Source organism: Oncorhynchus mykiss, chromosome 1, assembly GCF_013265735.2.
Source record: "Oncorhynchus mykiss isolate Arlee chromosome 1, USDA_OmykA_1.1, whole genome shotgun sequence".
Taxonomy (NCBI): Eukaryota; Metazoa; Chordata; class Actinopteri; order Salmoniformes; family Salmonidae; genus Oncorhynchus; species Oncorhynchus mykiss.
The window spans coordinates 54,063,082-54,081,565 of NC_048565.1; the positions used below are offsets into that span (position 1 = coordinate 54,063,082).

Here is an 18,484-nt window from a genome sequence, read left to right on the forward strand (position 1 = left end):
GCTGTTGATATGATTTTGAATTCATCTCTCAATTTAGGATAGTACTGTTTATTTTATACTTTACTTAAATTGTATTATTTATCATGTCTCATACCCGGCTAATACACTACCAAGCCATGCAAACCGCTATGGAATTAATCCAGAACCGGTGTGTGTGTCTTTTTTGGATCAATAATTGATCAAGAATGCCCAATAGGCATGATCTGATCCTCAACACTATTACGACAGCATATAATGCATAGTCATATGCAAAACAATGAAACCCATAACATGACTACATGCATTGCCATTATTTTAGTACTTTTTCTTTGTACATGCACCAAGCCTCCAAGTGGCTGACAACAGTATTCTTAATGAGAAATATAATCTAATAAACAAATGTCTGCATAATGAAAGACATGAAAACGGTATCCAACAATGTATTTTGATCTGTATAAAACGTTGATATTGTCAGTAAGGTCACTGAGACTAACAATAGACAATAGTTATTGGGAGGTTTAGGGTTAAAATATATGGGAAGGATCAGGAATGTTAGAGATTTGGTCACAGTGGCGATTTTGAAAGAGGGAGATTAGAACCCTAAAAGTAATATTAACTTTATGTGGATTATAAACATGTACATACATAGAGAGCCAACACATCAAGATCTAACAGGGATGAGTGGGTATTCATAGTACAACAGGAGTCTTCTGTAACCTGCAATACGTGATCAATATGTTTTACATACATCCATGATTGAATGGTTTCACAAACTCCCTTTAAAGGTATAAGAAAGTTGTAACAGGCCTCATTCAACAGTCTAGAGATTAACCTAGAGACACCAAAACATCAACGTTTAGAGCAGCTTGGAGATTATTACCCCTGTAAGGGGGGGTGCAAAGAGCTGATTTACCCAACTCTGTACAAACCCCGACACTGGGTTTGATAACTCTGACGCGTACGTCTAATGGTTGTTGTAGATGTTTACAACTGAGGGAGTTTACAGTAGGTCAATGAGATGTATAAAGGCAAAGAGAGCAAATTATTGACTTAAGTGACCTCAAAGGCCGACAGCCGACTTTATAATATAGAATGCAGGGATGTGTACTGAACATGTACTGTACCCATTATAAAACAAAATGGTCTACGGTCAAATGCATCTATAGTTTTTAATGAAGTGGTTGCTGCATTCATTTAGATTATTTCAACATAGTCTAGAACCAGTAAAAACATAGATTGAATGATCTGCTTTGTGCTATTGAGCAAGAGGCCTGACCCATTTCTATGTAAGAAGCCACACTTTTTATATTCAGCTTCTTAATTAACTAACTCATAAATATGTTTTTTAAGTCAGCTTAACGTATATACTAGTACAACATACTAGGTACATACACTTCAATCATTAGAATAATTTTCATACACTCGAGAAAACAACATAACATACAGTGCCTTGCGAAAGTATTCGGCCCCCTTGAACTTTGCGACCTTTTGCCACATTTCAGGCTTCAAACATAAAGATATAAAACTGTATTTTTTTGTGAAGAATCAACAACAAGTGGGACACAATCATGAAGTGGAACAACATTTATTGGATATTTCAAACTTTTTTAACAAATCAAAAACTGAAAAATTGGGCGTGCAAAATTATTCAGCCCCTTTACTTTCAGTGCAGCAAACTCTCTCCAGAAGTTCAGTGAGGATCTCTGAATGATCCAATGTTGACCTAAATGACTAATGATGATAAACACAATCCACCTGTGTGTAATCAAGTCTCCGTATAAATACCAGTTCCTAGTCTGGGGATAGTAGAAAAAGTGGGATTGGGGGAGGTTGAACTTTTCCTGTTGCTGAGCAAGAGAGACAAATGTATCATCAAAGAATAATTGGGCTAGTGAGGAGAGGCCTAGTGAGTGCCAGATGGCAAAAGCCCCATCATTCAAAGATGGAGGAAATAAAATGTTCTGATTGATTGGGCCTGATAGAGAAAAGCCTCGGATGCTAAAGGCTAAACGGAACTGATTCCAAATTTTAAGAGACTGCTTTACAATTGTGTTAACACACCTTTTGCCTAGGGACACTGGGAGAGACAGGCACAACACAGAAGCGTGTGCAGCAGGTTTACATGATTCAGACTCCATCTGGACCCAGAGTGGTCTAGGGCCAGTAGGATCAGTCTGCAGCCAGTACAAAAGGGCTCTGAAATTTGCAGCCTAATAGTGTGTCTGAACCACCTTAGGCCTTAAGCCTTAGGCTTCTGTAAATGTTTTCTACCAATCTGTGGTACCTTGCCATCCCAAATAAAATACATGAATGTTTGATCCAGTGAATTAAAAAAAGATTTTGAAATAAAAATGGGTAAACATTTAAATAAATATAAAGATTTGGGCAACACATTAATTTTAATGACATTAATCCTTCCAATAAGAGAAAGAGGTAGTGAATTCCAAAAAGTAAAATATTGTTTCAAACTGTCTGCTAGAGCAACACATTTTTGTGAATTTTTTTTGAATATTTCCTTGTCACATTAACTCCCAAGTAGGTGAATTGATCCCGGACAATCCTAAACTGAAAACTTGCAAAAGAGGACTTTAAAGCAGGGTTATTTACAGGAAAAAGCTCACTCTTGCCTAGATTCAGCTTGTAACCTGAGATTGATCCACACTTTTTAAGAACAGATAAGGCACGTGGCAATAAGGTATCAGGGTTGGAGATAAACAAAAGGAGGTCATCAGCATATAGCGAGACTTTCTGCTCTAAGCCCGTCCTGATTATACCTTGAATGGCATCATTAGAGCGTAGTGCAATGGCGAGAGGCTCGATTTCCAAAGCAAACAAGAAGGGCGAGAGTGGACAACTCTGTCTGGATCCGCAGTGCAAGGGAAAATAGTCATAGGACAAGTTGTTAGTCCGTACCGAAGCCATGGGAGAAAAATAAATAACCTTTGTCCACGCAATGAATTTGGGGCCAAAGCCAAATCTATAAAGGGCAGCTGTTAGGTAGTCCCACTCAACGCGGTCAAAAGCTTTTTTCGCATCAAGTGAGACCACCACCCCCGGGTCCCCTGACGCTGGGGTGTACAGTATATTCATACAGCGTCTAATATTGAAAAACAAAAGCCAGTCTGGTCAGAGTGTATTATTTGGTGCAGCGAGCCTTCCATACAGATGGCTAAAAGCTTGGCTAGGATTTTGCAATCACAGTTTAAAAGAGAGATTGGGCGATAGGATCCATATTCCAGGGGGTCTTTGTTTTTCTTTAATAGTAATAAAATTGAAGCCTGATAAAGACTAGGTGGTAGCTTTGAGGTATTAAGGCACTCTGCAAATAATCAAGACAAGAATGTGAAAAGCAGACCAGAAAACGTCCTGTAAAATTCGATTGGAAAACCGTCCGGACCTGGTGATTTACCACTTTTCATTGTGGACACTGCTGTTGCGATCTCCTCAAGCGTAAATTCTTCTTCTAGACAGTCATGGGAGCCTTTATCAATTGAAGGCATATTCAAGCCATTAAAGAATGAATCAATCAGCAAAGGGTCTTGAGGAGATTCAGAGGTGTATAGCGCAGAGTAAAATTGTTTAAATTGATCATTGATCTCTTTATGTATAACTGTGGTGGCACCAGACAGGGTCCTTATTTGTGGGATTAAACGTGAGTCCTCAGATTTACGGATCTGATGTGCATGGAGTTTACTGGCCTTGTCGCCTTGTTCATACACTCTTTATCGAGCTCACGAGTAAATGTTCAGCTCGCCTGGTAGAAAGCTCATCAAATTCAGATTGGAGTAGTTGGCACTCTTTATGTAGATCAGAGGAAGGATCCGTAGCATACTTCTCATCCAATGTGGCTATGGATTCGCTCAGGTCCCGAAGTTGCTGAGAGCGAGCTTTGTTTTGGTTGGCTGTAAAAAGATAATTTGGCCACGTAGGTATGCTTTGAGAGACTCCCATATGGTAGAGCAGGACATACCTGGCGTTGAATTAGTTTCTAGGAATAAGGTGATTTCAGAAGAAATGAAATTGACAAACTCCTTATCTGAGAGTAAAATGGGGTTAAGACGCCATTGATAACACATAGGAGGTTGCTGGGGAAACGAGTTCAAGCACTAATGGTGAATGGTCAGAAATAACAATACTCTCGTAAGCAAACTGCCGAATGTTAAGCAGAAGTTTTTTGTCCAGAAATAAGTAATCAATCCGGGAGTATGTTTGATGAACATGAGAATAAAAGGAATACTGTCTATCTGTAGGGTGTAGGAAACGCCAGGCCTCAAACATAGCATATTTATGAAGGAAAGATTGAATAAGTAGGGCACATTTAGATGGGCCTGTAGTTCTTTGTGAGGACTGGGGAAATTGTACAGTTGAAATCCCCCCCCCCCCCCCCTAAAATCAACAAATGGGAATCTAAATTGGGTATAGCAGATAAAAAGGAAGAAAGGAAGAAATGAAACTTGTCATCCCAATGGCAACCAAAATGGCAGCACCTCTTGATTTACTATGAAAGTTGGAGTGGAACACTTGACCAACCCAGTCCTTACGCATCCTAAAATGCTCACCAGTCCTCAAGTGAGTCTCTTGTAGAAATGCAAAATTTGCATTCAAACCCTTTAAGTGTGTCAGCACCCTCTTACGCTTCACAGTGTTGTTAACCCCTTTGATGTTCCACAAAATGTACTTGATCGTATTGTTTTGGCCACCCTGAGCACTCCCGTTATACAACCCTGTCATTAGAGCATAGAGTGGAAAAGTAATCAGTACCCAAAAACCCCAGATTAACTCGTCTCAGAATAATAATGTACGGTGCAAGATATTTGGAAAAAGCACAGAAAAAAAACTAAAAAGACGGAACGACAACATTAGAACTGAACAATTCAACAACCTTTCCCCATCCCAGACAGTACCTCTCCAAACGAGGTACAAGCCTAAACAGAACATGTTCTCTTCGCACAGTATGTCTGTTAGAGTGCGGTGTTAAACCCAAACTCACAGTCCTGCTCTTTAAAGTTGTGTTTTATGTTAGTGGATCAAGCAGCAAAAAGAGAGAAAAATAAAAGTGAATCCCTTGTGCAAACAAAATTACAAAAGCACCACTTGTAGATGTATATAATTATATTCCCAGTCTTATAACAGGCATTGAGAGAGAAAATAAATAAAATGTATAAAGGCTCTCAACCAAAAACCTAATTTGAAGTAAGCAAATCAAAAAATAATAATAATTGTCTAGTTTGACGATAAGACACCTTACAGCCAAGACCAAAAAACTACATTTGCGCAACGTTGAACGTTTTCTGGGCATAAATTATGTTCAAAACCTTTAAAATTGAAGTGAAGACCCACAAAAACGTGTAGCCTCGGAACAATTACCGTTTACTGGGTCGGTACAAATGGATGCAGTAAACAAATAACCCAAAATATTTTGAGTCACTGAGACACAATGTGAACAAACTGATTAGGTGAATATGAGAGCCTAGAAACAATGTAGTTAAGTAAAACAAGCATTCAGTCATTTTAATTTCATTGTATTACCATGAAATTAAAATGACTGAATGCTTGTAAGGCAAGCACACTAGATGATCAAAACATTATATCACATCAAATAAGCCCGAATGGGTTTGCTAACTCCCCAACTATACAAGAATAGTATGTTATAACTAAACATAATTGTACCACAGGTGGGCTACTTACTATCCACAGTTCGCAAGCAACAGTTGCTGATCTATGAGCAAGTTCAAGACTTCTTGATGTGACGTTGAATGTGAGCCATAGCCTCATCCGGAGACTCAAATGTGTAGTCTTTACCATCATGAGATAGCCATAAACGGTCCGGGAATCGCAGTCCATACTTCACACCTGGATGGTCCCGTAGTAGTTGTTTGGCCTGCCCGAAAGCTCTGCGCTGCCTGGAAACAGTGGGGGAGGAGTCCTGGTAGATAGAGAAGCTCTGTCCTTGAAAGCTCAGAGTGGTATTGCGGGCTTGTCGGAGAATCTCCATCTTCTCATGGAAAAAGTGCACGCAAAGAATTACGGGGCCTCTCACCATCCCGGGGCTTTGGGCGCAACGACCGGTGGGCACGATCAATCAGGGGCTTCTCATCCAAGGCAAGAATATCCTTCAGCAGCGCCAGAAACGAAATCCGTGGAGCGAGGCATTTCCGCTGCCTCTGGGACCGATACCAGTCTCAGGTCATTGCGGCGAGATTATCCCTCTAAACTCACACAACTCTCATTCACACAACACTCACACAACATTGCCCCCCAATGTTGTCATCATGTTTGACAGTTTCCTGGAGGGGAAGGAGTCTCTCCAAGAAATGGCCATATCACAGTCTGCCGATATGGACAGCCCCATCAAGAGGATCCTCCTGGATGATGTAAGGGCTTTGGGATGGAGGTGCAATATGGCAGTCATGCCAACATATCTCATCAACCACCTGGTGGAAGGGACTTTGTGGCTCTGAGGCTCTTTCCCCTGTTGCCTCCATCATCCTCCAAATCCCACCAACATCAGCCACCTCAGAGCGCAACTGGTCCTTGTTTGGGAACACATGCACCAAAGCATGTAACAGGCTGACCAATACAAGGGTTGAAAAATTGGTGGGCATCCAGGCAAACTTTTGGCTTTTTGAGCCTGACAACGAGCCATCCTCAACAAGGTTGGAAAGTAAACAGTGAAGATGGGGCCTCAGAGTCTGATGTTCAGGAGGTGGACATTGAAGAGGTCCAGGGAGAAGACATGAAAGCCTGAGAGGAAGAAAGTCTAGAAACTAAAGCTTTGGTTATCATTTTACAGATGTATGTTAAAAACGTTTTTGGGATATGTGATGGATCATTCACATATTCCCTTTTGTTGTTCAGTGAAATCATCCCATGTGAAGAGTCAATTCATTTAATTAAAGTTTTATTTGTAACTCAATTGTTTTTTTTATTTATATTGGAAGGATTTAATACTTTTCAAATATCTCTACTTATGATAAGGTCAGTTTCTGTCTTCATTTGATATGGAAAATATATCCAATGCAAAAAAACATCTACATTTAAATTGTAGTAATATTAATTTGCATATATTTCCGTTAATTACCATATATTTCTGTTATTTCACACAGAAAGTTTCCACCTTGAATATTCCCCAAAATGTGCAACCCTACTAGCTAGTGTTCATGTTTCCAAATTTCAAATGTGTTCTCAAATTTCATTGAAATGGCAGCAGCGGTATGACAACCAGCACATTCATGAGCATGCAATTACGACAGAGAATGGTTGATTGTCTAGGGCAATGAATTCCATTATCTTGGCGTTAATGGCTTTTGATTTTTGAGTTGTCTCGCTGAAATGTTCTTACTCTTTCAAATGACTGCTTGACTTGTTGACTGCTTGATCCACACAGCAGACATTGTGGGCTAGGTTAGTAAATGCTGTGCTATACTTGTATTGCAAAATTTTACGTGGCGTCATTACGTCATGTACCTATGTTATATAGGTATGCACGTAATCTTTGACACCGGTTTTGCACATCGCCGTTACACTAGACATCGGGCCGATGTTGGCATTTTTAGCTAATATTGTCCGATTCCGATATGTTCAACGATATATCGTGCATCCCTACTTTTTATTATTGCCTAGTCAAACTAAGTCACTCAATCTGCTTTTTGGATGCTGGGGTGAGTGTTAATTGTGGAAAAATTTATTGTATGCTCTTCAGTGTTGCAGTTCAGACGATAAACTAACTTTTAATTGAATTGAATGGGGCTCTGTTTTTCACAATTGTTTGGCTTTAGTTAGATGTTTCATTCATACTGACAGTTTGTTTCATAGAAGTCACTCCTTCAGAGATGTGAGGTGGCGCCCATTTAAAATCTACTGACTTTGAACCCAGGTGCCTCCCTGTGACCAAAGCTCTCTTTGCTTCTCATGGTCATGTCCACTTTGCCATCCTGTGGTCAAACTGAACACCAGACCCCATTTTAGACATTTTGAAATGCAGGCTGCCATGACTTCACATGTATTTGATGATTGCATGTTGAATTCATTGTGCAACTAGTCTAGAGTCTAGACTAGAGTTTTGCCTCAAACCTGTCTGTATGCACCTATACTGTAAACTAGTGATGAGGGAAAAATCTATAGTTACAATTCGGGATATTATTTTTGATGATACATTATATCATTTTGACAATATCGCAATATTCTTTTTGCTCTAGCTGGCTGTACCTGTGACAAAATGCCAGTATTTTTCATTCATAGCTTGTTCTCCATCTTTTTTTGTTTTCAGCACTTTTATTTCCATGACTGATCAAAACTTGTATTCTCATTGACTCTCTATTGTCCCTCTGCAGAAGACATATGGTGAGCAATACGTTTGGAACATCGTAACGCAATATAATCACAGTATGAATTGCATTACATATAGAATAGTGAGAATCGCAATACGTATCTTATCGGCACTTAAGTATCGTGATAATATTGTATCGTGAGGTCACTGGCAGTTCCCAGCCTTACTGAAAACTGTATACAACACTAGTATTATGCCAATGGAGAAAAATAGAAATGTATACCAAGTGATAAACTTGCAGTGACTTTTGTGATGCGTTACTGCTTATTTGCTTTTTTTCACCCACAGGAACTATATAGAATCCTATTTGAATCAGGATGTTGGACTTCAGTGCCCCACAGTGCAGCTAATAAGCACACCCTAATCTCTCCTCACTCTGACCTCTGTCTCTGTTCTGTTCAACCAGAGTGTGCGAGACCCATCAGGCGCCTCCATAGCCTTGTACACAGCCAAGCTCCACCACCCCAACAAGACAGGCAACCATGTTGTCCTGCAGGCTCTCTTCTACCTCTTGGACCGGGCTGTGGAGAGGTGAGAACAACGAGATACATATTTTAGTATTAGCCTATTATGTAGGTGAGACTCAGTCTCGGTCCCAATTGTCCTAAATTACCAATTGTCTTAACTGATCAAGACCATTGGGTAAAGGCAGGCTTAGGTTTACAACACAGCCGACAAATTGAGACAGGATGTTGGCATTGCACGCTGACAGTTTGTTGTGAAAGTGCGTGTAATTTCTATGACCTGATGAGCGATTTTAGAATCCTTTTTTACTCCATTATTGATGAGCAGCTATTAGCACCTATGTCATTAATTATAATGATTTAAGTATAGCGCATAAGGCATTATAATTAAGCAATAAGGTGTGGTATATGGCCAATATACCACGGCTAAGGGCTGTTCTTATGCATGACACAACACAGAGTGCCTGGGTACAGCCTTTAGCCGTGGTATATTGGCCATATATCACAAACACCCGAGGTTCCTTATTGTTATTGTAAATTGGTTACCAAAGTAATTAGAGCAGTATAAATACATATTTTGTCATATCCGTAGTATATGTGGTCATATACCATGGATGTTAGCCCATCAGCATTCAGGGCATGGACCGCCCAGTTTATAAATATGCTTATAATGCATTATAAAGAGGGCATTCATAGAGTTGTATTCTAAAAAATTAAATAAAAATGTATTTCTTTAAAACAACAATACAGTACAAATGGCCACTCCCATTAGCAGGCGCTCTGGTCAGTGGGTGCGCTCGCCCCCACCCGCCGGCAAGGCACTGCCCCCAGCCCAAAGGGATTTTCCAAGGGCGGGAAAAACCAAGGCCCGCCACTTGGAAGCGAGCACACCCGTAACTACCAAGACCAGAACACACACCGCTCACAGCATCAAAACAAACAATAATCCCATCCCCGCCCTCACCGCTGATTGGAGGACCTTAAACTTTTATACTGTACATACATTTGTATATAGAATTATTCCAACACTTGTCAATTCCACTCTTCAAACAGCCACAGATCAACCCATCTTTCCCAATAAATCATAATTCTACCATTTCCTCTCGCAATACATCCCTCCATTCTCCGATGGTGTCTCACTAGGGACTTGAACCTTCCCATCTGCAACATTTCTGCCAAAATTGCCCCAAAAATAATATATTTACCCAAGAGCACAATGATATTTCCTATTAACTTACTGTTGTCCTTCACATCCCCCAGCAATGCAGTTTGCAGGTTCAACTTCACCCTGATATTATGGCACAACAACCATTCCTGGACCAGACTCTAAAAACAAGCACCTGATGGACAGCACCAAAAGAGATGCTCTATTGATTCTGTTTCATCATGGCAGTCTGCAGCGCTCTGACTGTTGAATACCCCATACACTGAGCATTCTTTTTGAAGCAAGAATTGTATATAATAGCTTAAATTTAAAAGAACAAATTGATGGATCAATTGTCATTTTATATATCAGTTCATAAACCCAATGCCATGGTATTGGGACATCAAAAATCTGTTCCCAACTACAGCATCTTGAATTTTTTGCGGCATAGTTGTCAACCCTCTTGAAACTGGTACATTTTATGATTTATATGACTCATTTTAAGCCATTTATTACTTTTATTTGGTGGCAGACAAACTAATTAATTGCCTTTTCCATTTTTGTGGCAGAGCTGCGATGAGTTGTTTATAATTTTCTATTGAGAATACCTAGAGCTGGCCGCCCGGGCCAAACCGAGCAATCAGGGGAGAAGGGGCTTGGTCAGGGAGGTGACCAAGAACCCGATGGTCACTCTGACAGAGCTCCAGAGTTCCTCTATGGAGATGGGAGTACCTTCCAGAAGGACAACCATCTCTGCAGCACTACACCAATCATGGTAGAGTGGCCAGACGGAAGCCACTCTTCAGTAAAAGGCACATGACAGCCCGCTTGGAGTTTAAAAGACTTCGAGGACTCTCAGACCATGAGAAACAACATTCTCTTGTATGATGAAACCATGATTGAACTCTTTGGCCTGAATGTTAAGCATCGCGTCTGTAGGAAAACTGGCAAAATCCCTACGGTGAAGCATGATAGTGGCTGCATCATGCTGTGGGGATGTTTTTCAGCGGTAGGGACTGGGAGACTAGTCTTGTACCCGATCGAACATCTCTGGAGAGACCTGAAAATAGCTGAGCAGCGACGCTCCCCATCCAACCTGACAGAGCTTGAGAGGATCTGCAGAGAAGAATGGGAGACACCTCCCAAATACAGGTGTGCCAAGCTTGTAGCGTCATACCCAAGAAGACTTGGGCCTGTAATCGCTGCCAAAGGTGCTTCAACAAAGTACTGAGTAAAGGGTCTGAATACTTATGTAAATTTAAGATTTGTGTGTTTTTATTTTGAATATATTTGCAAAAATTTCTGTTTTTGTTTTGTCATTATGGGGTATTGTAGATTGATGAGAAAAACAAACAATTTAATTAACTTCAGAATAATGCTGTAACGTAACAAAATGTGTAAATAGTCAAGGGGTCTGAGTACTTTCTGAATGCACTGTACATCTCCATACACCTGGATTAAATTGGGAGTATGTTTACAATGCCACTCATAAACATGATACATTTCAAATACACTCTCTCCAAGAAAATGGGTTTATCCTCTAGCAGTACATTGGAGTTTAGCCACATTGCTCTAATATATATTGTCTCTTCTAGAGGATAACATTGGAATTGTAGCCAACTCTGTATAGCTTCATTTAAAAAAATGTCATTGTAAATCCACCATAAATTTACAATTTGAATCTGTATAACAGCAAAGAGCACCCTTTTTAAACCTTGGATGTGCCTCTCTTAGTAGTCTACTAGAAAACCCGTTTGGATTTACAGTACCAGTCAAAAGTTTGGACAGATACTCATTCCAGGGTTTTTCTTTATTGTTACCATTTTCTACCTAGTTGTATAATAGTGAAGACATCAAAACTATGAAATAACACATGGAATCATGTAGTAATCAAAAGTGTTTTAACAAATCTAAATATATGTTATGTTTGAGATTCTTCAAAGTAGCCACCCTTTGCCTTGATGACAGCTGTGCACACTCTTGGCATTCTCTCAACCAGCTTCATGAGGAATGCTTTTCCAACAGTCTTGAAGGAGTTCCCACATATGCTGAGCACTTGTTGTTGCTTTTCCATCACTCTGTGATCCAACTCATCCCAAACTATCTCAATTGGGTTGAGGTTGGGTAATTGTGGAGAACAGGTTATCTGATTCAGCACTCCATCGCTCTCCTTCTTGGTCAAATAGCTATTACACATCCTGGAGTTGTGTTTTGGGTTTCAGACAGATTCCCACCGGTCTAATGTCCATTGCTTGTGTTTCTTGGCCCAAGCAAGTCTCTTCTTTTTATTGGTGTCTTTTAGTAGTGGAAATTTGACTATGAAAAAGCCTGATTCACGCAGTCTCCTCTGAACAGTTGATGTTGAGATGTGTCTGTTACTTGAACTCTGAATTTATTTGGGCTGCAATTTCTGAGGTGCAGTTAACTCTAATGAATTTATCCTCTGCAACAGAGGTAACTCTGGGTCTTCCTTTCCTGTAGCAGTCCTCATTAGAGCCAGTTTCATCATAGCGTTTGATGGTTTATGTGACTGAGGATTGACTGACCATGTTGTAAAGTAATGATGGACTGTCGTTTCTCTTTGCTTATCTGAACTGTTCTTGCCATAATATGGACTTGGTCTTTTACCAAATAGTGCTATCCTCTATACCACCCCTACCTTGTCACAACACAACTGATTGACTCAAACGCATTAAAGAGGAAAGAAATTCCACGAATGAACTTTTAACAAGGCACACCTGTTAATTGAAATGCATTCCAGGTGATTCCAGGCAACCTGATGAATCTGGTTGAGAGAATTCGTCTCCAACCTTTTTAACCCGTCTCTCCTTTCTGGAGAGGTTCCCATTGCTTGGAAGGCAGCCACAGTTCGTCCTTTATTTAAAGGGGGCGATCAAGCTCATCCTCTCTGTTGTAGGCCTAGTTCTATTTTGCGCCGTTTATCAAAAGTGTTGGAAAAACTTGTCAATAATCAACTGACAGGCTTTCTTTATGTCTAGTATTCTCTCGGTGTGCAATCTGGTTTCCGCTCAGGTTATGGATGTGTCACTGCTACCTCAATGATGACACCATTGCCCTTGATTCTAAGCAATATTGTGCTGCTATTTTTATTGACTTGGCCAAAGCTTTTGATACGGTAGATCAATCCATTCTTGTGGACCAACAAAGGAGTATTGGTGTCTCTGAGGGGACTTTGGCCTGGTTTGCTAACTATCTCTCTCAAAGAGTGTAGTGTATAAAGTCTGCCTGTCACCAAGGAAGTACCCAAAGGCTCGATCCTAGGCCCCACGCTCTTCTCAATTTACATCAACAACATAGCTCAGGCAGTAGAAAGCTCTCTCATCCATTTTTATATGCAGATGATAGTCGTATACTCAGCTGTCACCTCCCCAGATTTTGTGTTAAATGCTTTACAACAAAGCTTTCTTAGTGTCCAACAAGCGTTCTCTACCCTTAACCTTGTTCTGAACACCTCCAAAACAAAGGTTATGTGGTTTGTTAAGAAGAATGCTCTTCCCACAGGTGTTACTACCTCTGAGGGTTTAGAGCTTGAGGTAGTCACTTCATACAAGTCCTTGGGAGTATGGCAAGACGGTGCACTGTCCTTCTCTCAGCACATATCAAAGCTGCAGGCTGAAGTTAAATCTAGACTTGGTTTCCTCTATTGTAATCGCTCCTCTTTCACCCCAGCTGCTAAACTAACCCTGATTCAAATGACCATCATACCCATGATAGATTACGGAGACATAATTTATAGATCGGCGGGTAAGGTTGCTCTCGAGCAGCCGCTCGATACCATTCGGCCATCAGACTTGCCACCAATGTTCCTTATAGGACACATCATTGCACTCCTAAACTCCTCTGTAAACTGGTCCATCACCTGTCGCCCACAGCCTCTTAGGCTTTGGGCTACACTAGTTCATTTAGCAGACAAGATTTGCTTAAAATTCTGTGGCATTATTTTATATTATTTATAGCAATAAGAATACAATTGAACAAAATATAAATATTGTCTCAACGATTTGAGGGAGCTATTCTGTGTTGAGCGGTTGACAATGAAATAGGTACTCCTACATGCTTAATTTAGAGTTATTAAAGTAACATTAGTTGTTCTACAAATGTTTGATTATATGTTTTTCTTTTTAATACATTGTAAGACTGCATGATGAGATTCCAATGATTTGAAAAAAAGTAGCTTGAAAGGCATGAGCTCTGCTTTGTTTTATTTGCGCAGGCTGTACACACTCCAATCTCTCCCTTTCATTCACAATTTGACAAGCATTTGATAATTCCTCACATTTCAGGACAGTATCCCCTTTGTGGCCGTAATGCACTCTATAAAGAGCCATGCCTTTTGCGTCTCGGAGTGCTGCGTTGTGCCCTTCTCCCTGAGTGTGCTGCACAATCGGAAACCCTCTCACTCACATGGCTCTCTGTCACGTGATTTGGTCTTTCTCACAGGCTACAAATGAAGAGACACATCTGGGATGCAACTGCGTGCATCCTTATCCAATTCCGAGCGGCATATTGGAAGAACTGTCCACATTTACTTTGACAGCCAACAAGATGAGTAGGTCTAACGAACAGCAAAATCCCTAGCTTATGTCAATCTACTATCCCCCACAGTACAAACATTCTGTGTGAGAAATAAATATTCCAAACATAGTCTGGGATAGTTGTGGGATGCGATAGATCCCAAATGAAGACGACCACTAGCATCAAAACACTTTTTTATGCAATGAGACTGACGCAACAGATCAGAATGTTTAGCTTAAACTATTAGGCTATTTCTTCACATTTATAAGCGCAGCAATGGTAGTAGGCTATAAGCTTGAATGTTCCATTAGTGGAAAGCATCATTATCAAAAGTGATCGCAAATGCATGTAATGTTTTTATTATAAAGGTACCCATTGTAAAGTGGATGAATGTGCTAAATTAAGTTATTTGGCCACTTTAGTGGTGATTAAGCTTCATTAAAACATATGGCACTATGGGCTAGGCAACATGAGGTGTCACCCTTCAGAGTTTTCTTGATTTAATATTGTCTGTACAAATACTACATGTGTGACATTTGTTTAGATTTAGAATGGACCATTATCATGCACCTGTATCGAAACAGGGGCAGCAGGAAATAATACATGTCATCTATGCACTTAAATAGCGAATGGAGTACGCTTTTCACCGTGGTTTATTTTCATGCCAGCCAGGTAGGCTGCACTCCTGTTGTAAATATAAGCAATGTGCTTATTATTAGGAAAGTTGAGAAATCAATATAGTAGGCCTAGCCTATAGAAAGATGGGATCCTCTTTTTATTAGCGGCCATCACTCTTTCTCCCGCAATCGCACAGAAATGTTGTGCAACATGAGCTCATGTGCTCTTATGTAGTATTTGATTTGAATACATTTGCATTGATGTCAAATTGATAAGAGGAACAATAGAGTGCTTGGAGAAGCCTAAAAACTGTGACTAAACGGTCATGTGTAATTTGACTGCCTTCATGACTCGTGACCGCCGGTGTGGTGGTAATACGGTCTCCGCAACAGCACTAGTTACTACATGATTCCATATGTGTTATTTCATAGTTTTGATGTCTTCACTATTATTCTACAATGTCGAAAATAGTACAAATAAAGATAAACCCTTGAATGAGTAGGTGTGTCTACTTTTGCCTGGTACTGTTAATACAGTTTTAGTATAACATAAGCTTTGAGAGGTTTATGCCTTGATATTTAATAGTTTTACCACTCCAAACTCCTATTCATTCTATAAATATACCCATTTAATGTTCATCCAAACCGACTTAATCAATGCATTTTGAAAGTTTTCAGACCCCTTAACATTTTCCACGTTACGTTACAGCCTTATTCTAAACTCAATCTACACACAATACCCCATAATGACAAAGCAAAAACATGTTGTTATTCAGACCCTTTGCTATGAGACTTGAAATTGAGCTCTGATTCATCCTGTTTCCATTGTTCATCCTTGAGATGTTTGTACAACTTGATTGGAGTCCACCTGTGGTAAATTCAATTGATTGGACATTATTTGGAAAGGCACACACCTGTCTATATAAGGTCACACAGTTGACAATGCATGTCAGAGCAAAACCAAGCCATGACGTCGAAGGAATTGTCAGTAGAGCTCTGAGACGGGATTGTGTCGAGGCACAGATCTGGGGAAGAATACCAAAAAATGTCTGCAGCATTGAAGGTCCCCAAGAACACGGTGGCCTCCATCATTCTTAAATGGAAGACGTTTGGAACCACCAAGACTCTGGCCAGCTGGCCAAGGTGAGCAATCGGGGGAGAAGGGCCTTGGTCAGAGAGGTGACCAAGAACCCGATTGTCACTCTGACAGAGCTCCAGAAGTTCCTCCAGAGTTCCTCTGTGGAGAAGGGATAACCTTCCAGAAGGAAGGTCTCTGCCTGCATTCCACAAATCAAGCCTTCGTGGTAGTGGCCAGATGAAAGCCACTCCTCAGTAAAAGGCACATGACAGCCTGCTTTGAGTTTGCCAAAATGCACCTAAAGACTCTCAGACAATGAGAAACAACATTCTCTGGTCTGATGAAACCAAGATTGAAATCTTTGGCCAAGTGTCACACCTGGAGGAAACCTGGCACCATCCCTACGGTGAAGCATGGTGGTGGCAGCATCATGCTGTGGGGATGTTTTTCAGCAGCAGGGACTGGGAGACTAGTCGGGGTAGAGTGAAAGATGAACGGAACAAAGTACAGAGATATCCTTGATGAAAACCTGCTCCAGAGCGCTCAGGACCTCCTACTGGGGTGAAGGTTCACCTTCCAACAGGTCAACGATCCTAAGCACACGGCCAAGACAAGGCAGGAGTGGGTTCGGGACAAGTCTCTGAATGACCTTGAGTAGCCCATCTAGAGACAGAATTTGAACCCGATCATACCCAAGAAGACTGAAGAATGTAATCGCTGCCAAAGATGTTTCAACAAAGTAAAGGGTCTGAATACTTGTGTAAATGTGATATTTCAGTTTTTTATTTATAATACATTTGCAAAAATTTCTAAAAACCTGTTTTTGATTTGTCACTATGGGGTATTGTGTGTAGATTGTGTTGAGGGAAAACAACTATTTAACCAATTTTAGAATAAATCTGTAACGAAATGTGGAAAAAAGTCAAGGGGTCTGAATACTTTCTGAATGCACTGTATGTGGCCCATGAAGGAATAAAGTCACCTCCTCTTGGTGTTGCTTGCACCAAGCAATTTAGCCATCGAGACAATGTTTTTTTCTGATGCAGCATGATAGAGACATGTTCTGGCATGGTGCAGAAGTAGGACCTCACAATGTAGAGCCAAACATGCCCCCTATATCTCTCAGACATTGCTTCAGTAACCCCCTGTCCTAGTTTGGGAACATCAACAATATTAGAAGCAGATAAACACTCCTGGGACCTGGGGATGATCGTTATGCTCCCTTCCAGTGAATAACACCTGACATTGGAGGGTGAACCGCCGTCCAGCCCTGCAATGTAATTGATACACAAGGCACTTCCTCAGATGTCAGATGATTTTTATTTTTAATCCCAACCTCTGTCCCCATAGGAGGCCTTTTGCCTTTTGGTAGGCCGTCATTGTAAATAAGAATTTGTTCTTAACTGACTTGCCTAGTTAAATAAATAAATTATTGATGGATGCAAGGCGTTTCCACTGTGACCTTTACTCAGGAACTAACTCCTCCCAGGGAAAGCGAACGTTTGGGATCATAAATCACATCGGCTGTGTTTGAAATCGCACCCTATACCCCTACAGTGGAGTGTAAAATGATTGACACCATTGATAAAGAATGACTGTATAAAATAAATACTGCTCCAGAAAATTGTGAAATTATTCTTTAATACTATTACAATTGCTTAGAGAAAGAGATTTTGTTTAATTAAGAAGTAATACTTTTTTTTCTCAAAAAGGTAGGGGTCAAAATTATTACCCCCCCCCTAAAGATTCCTAGTATGCAATGACTACATCAAGTGTGTGACTATAAACTTGTTGGATGAATTTTGCAGCTCGTTTAGGTTGTTTTAGATTATTTTGTGCCATTCTGGAGTCACATTTATTGTAAATAAGAATATAATATGTTTCTAAACACTTCTACATTAATGTGGATGCTACCATGATTACGGATAATCCTGAATAATGATGAGTGAGAAAGTTACTGTGGGTCAAAGATCATATCCCCAAGAAATGCTAACCACCCCTGTTATTGGTAATGGTTAACATGTCTTTTGGTTATGATCTTTGACCCTCTAACTTTCTCACTCACCATTATTCACTTGACACAATACATTATTTACCATACATTTCTATTGGGCACAAAATAATCTGAAACACAACTAAAACAAACTGCAAATGCATCCGATATGTTTGTAGTCAGTCTCAAGTAGGGTTGCACATTTTGGGGAATATTCAGGAGGTGGAAACATATGCAAATTATTATTAATACCATTTAAATGTAGATGTTTCTTGCATTGGATATATTTACCATATCATATGGAGACAGAAACTTAAACCTTTTACCTTGTCATAAGTAGACAT

General features: G+C 40.2%; 1 protein-coding gene across 1 annotated transcript in view; it reads left to right on the plus strand.

Annotated features, from left to right (window-relative positions):
• The window catches only part of LOC110525327 (tyrosine-protein phosphatase non-receptor type 9), a 45,038-nt gene that overhangs the window by 18,269 nt on the left and 8,285 nt on the right, over window positions 1-18,484 (plus strand). Inside the window, exons 4-5 of the mRNA XM_036989711.1 lie at window positions 8,715-8,841; window positions 13,607-13,681. Of these exons, the coding sequence (XP_036845606.1) occupies window positions 8,715-8,841; window positions 13,607-13,681 (202 nt within the window). The remainder of the gene's footprint in view (window positions 1-8,714; window positions 8,842-13,606; window positions 13,682-18,484) is intronic.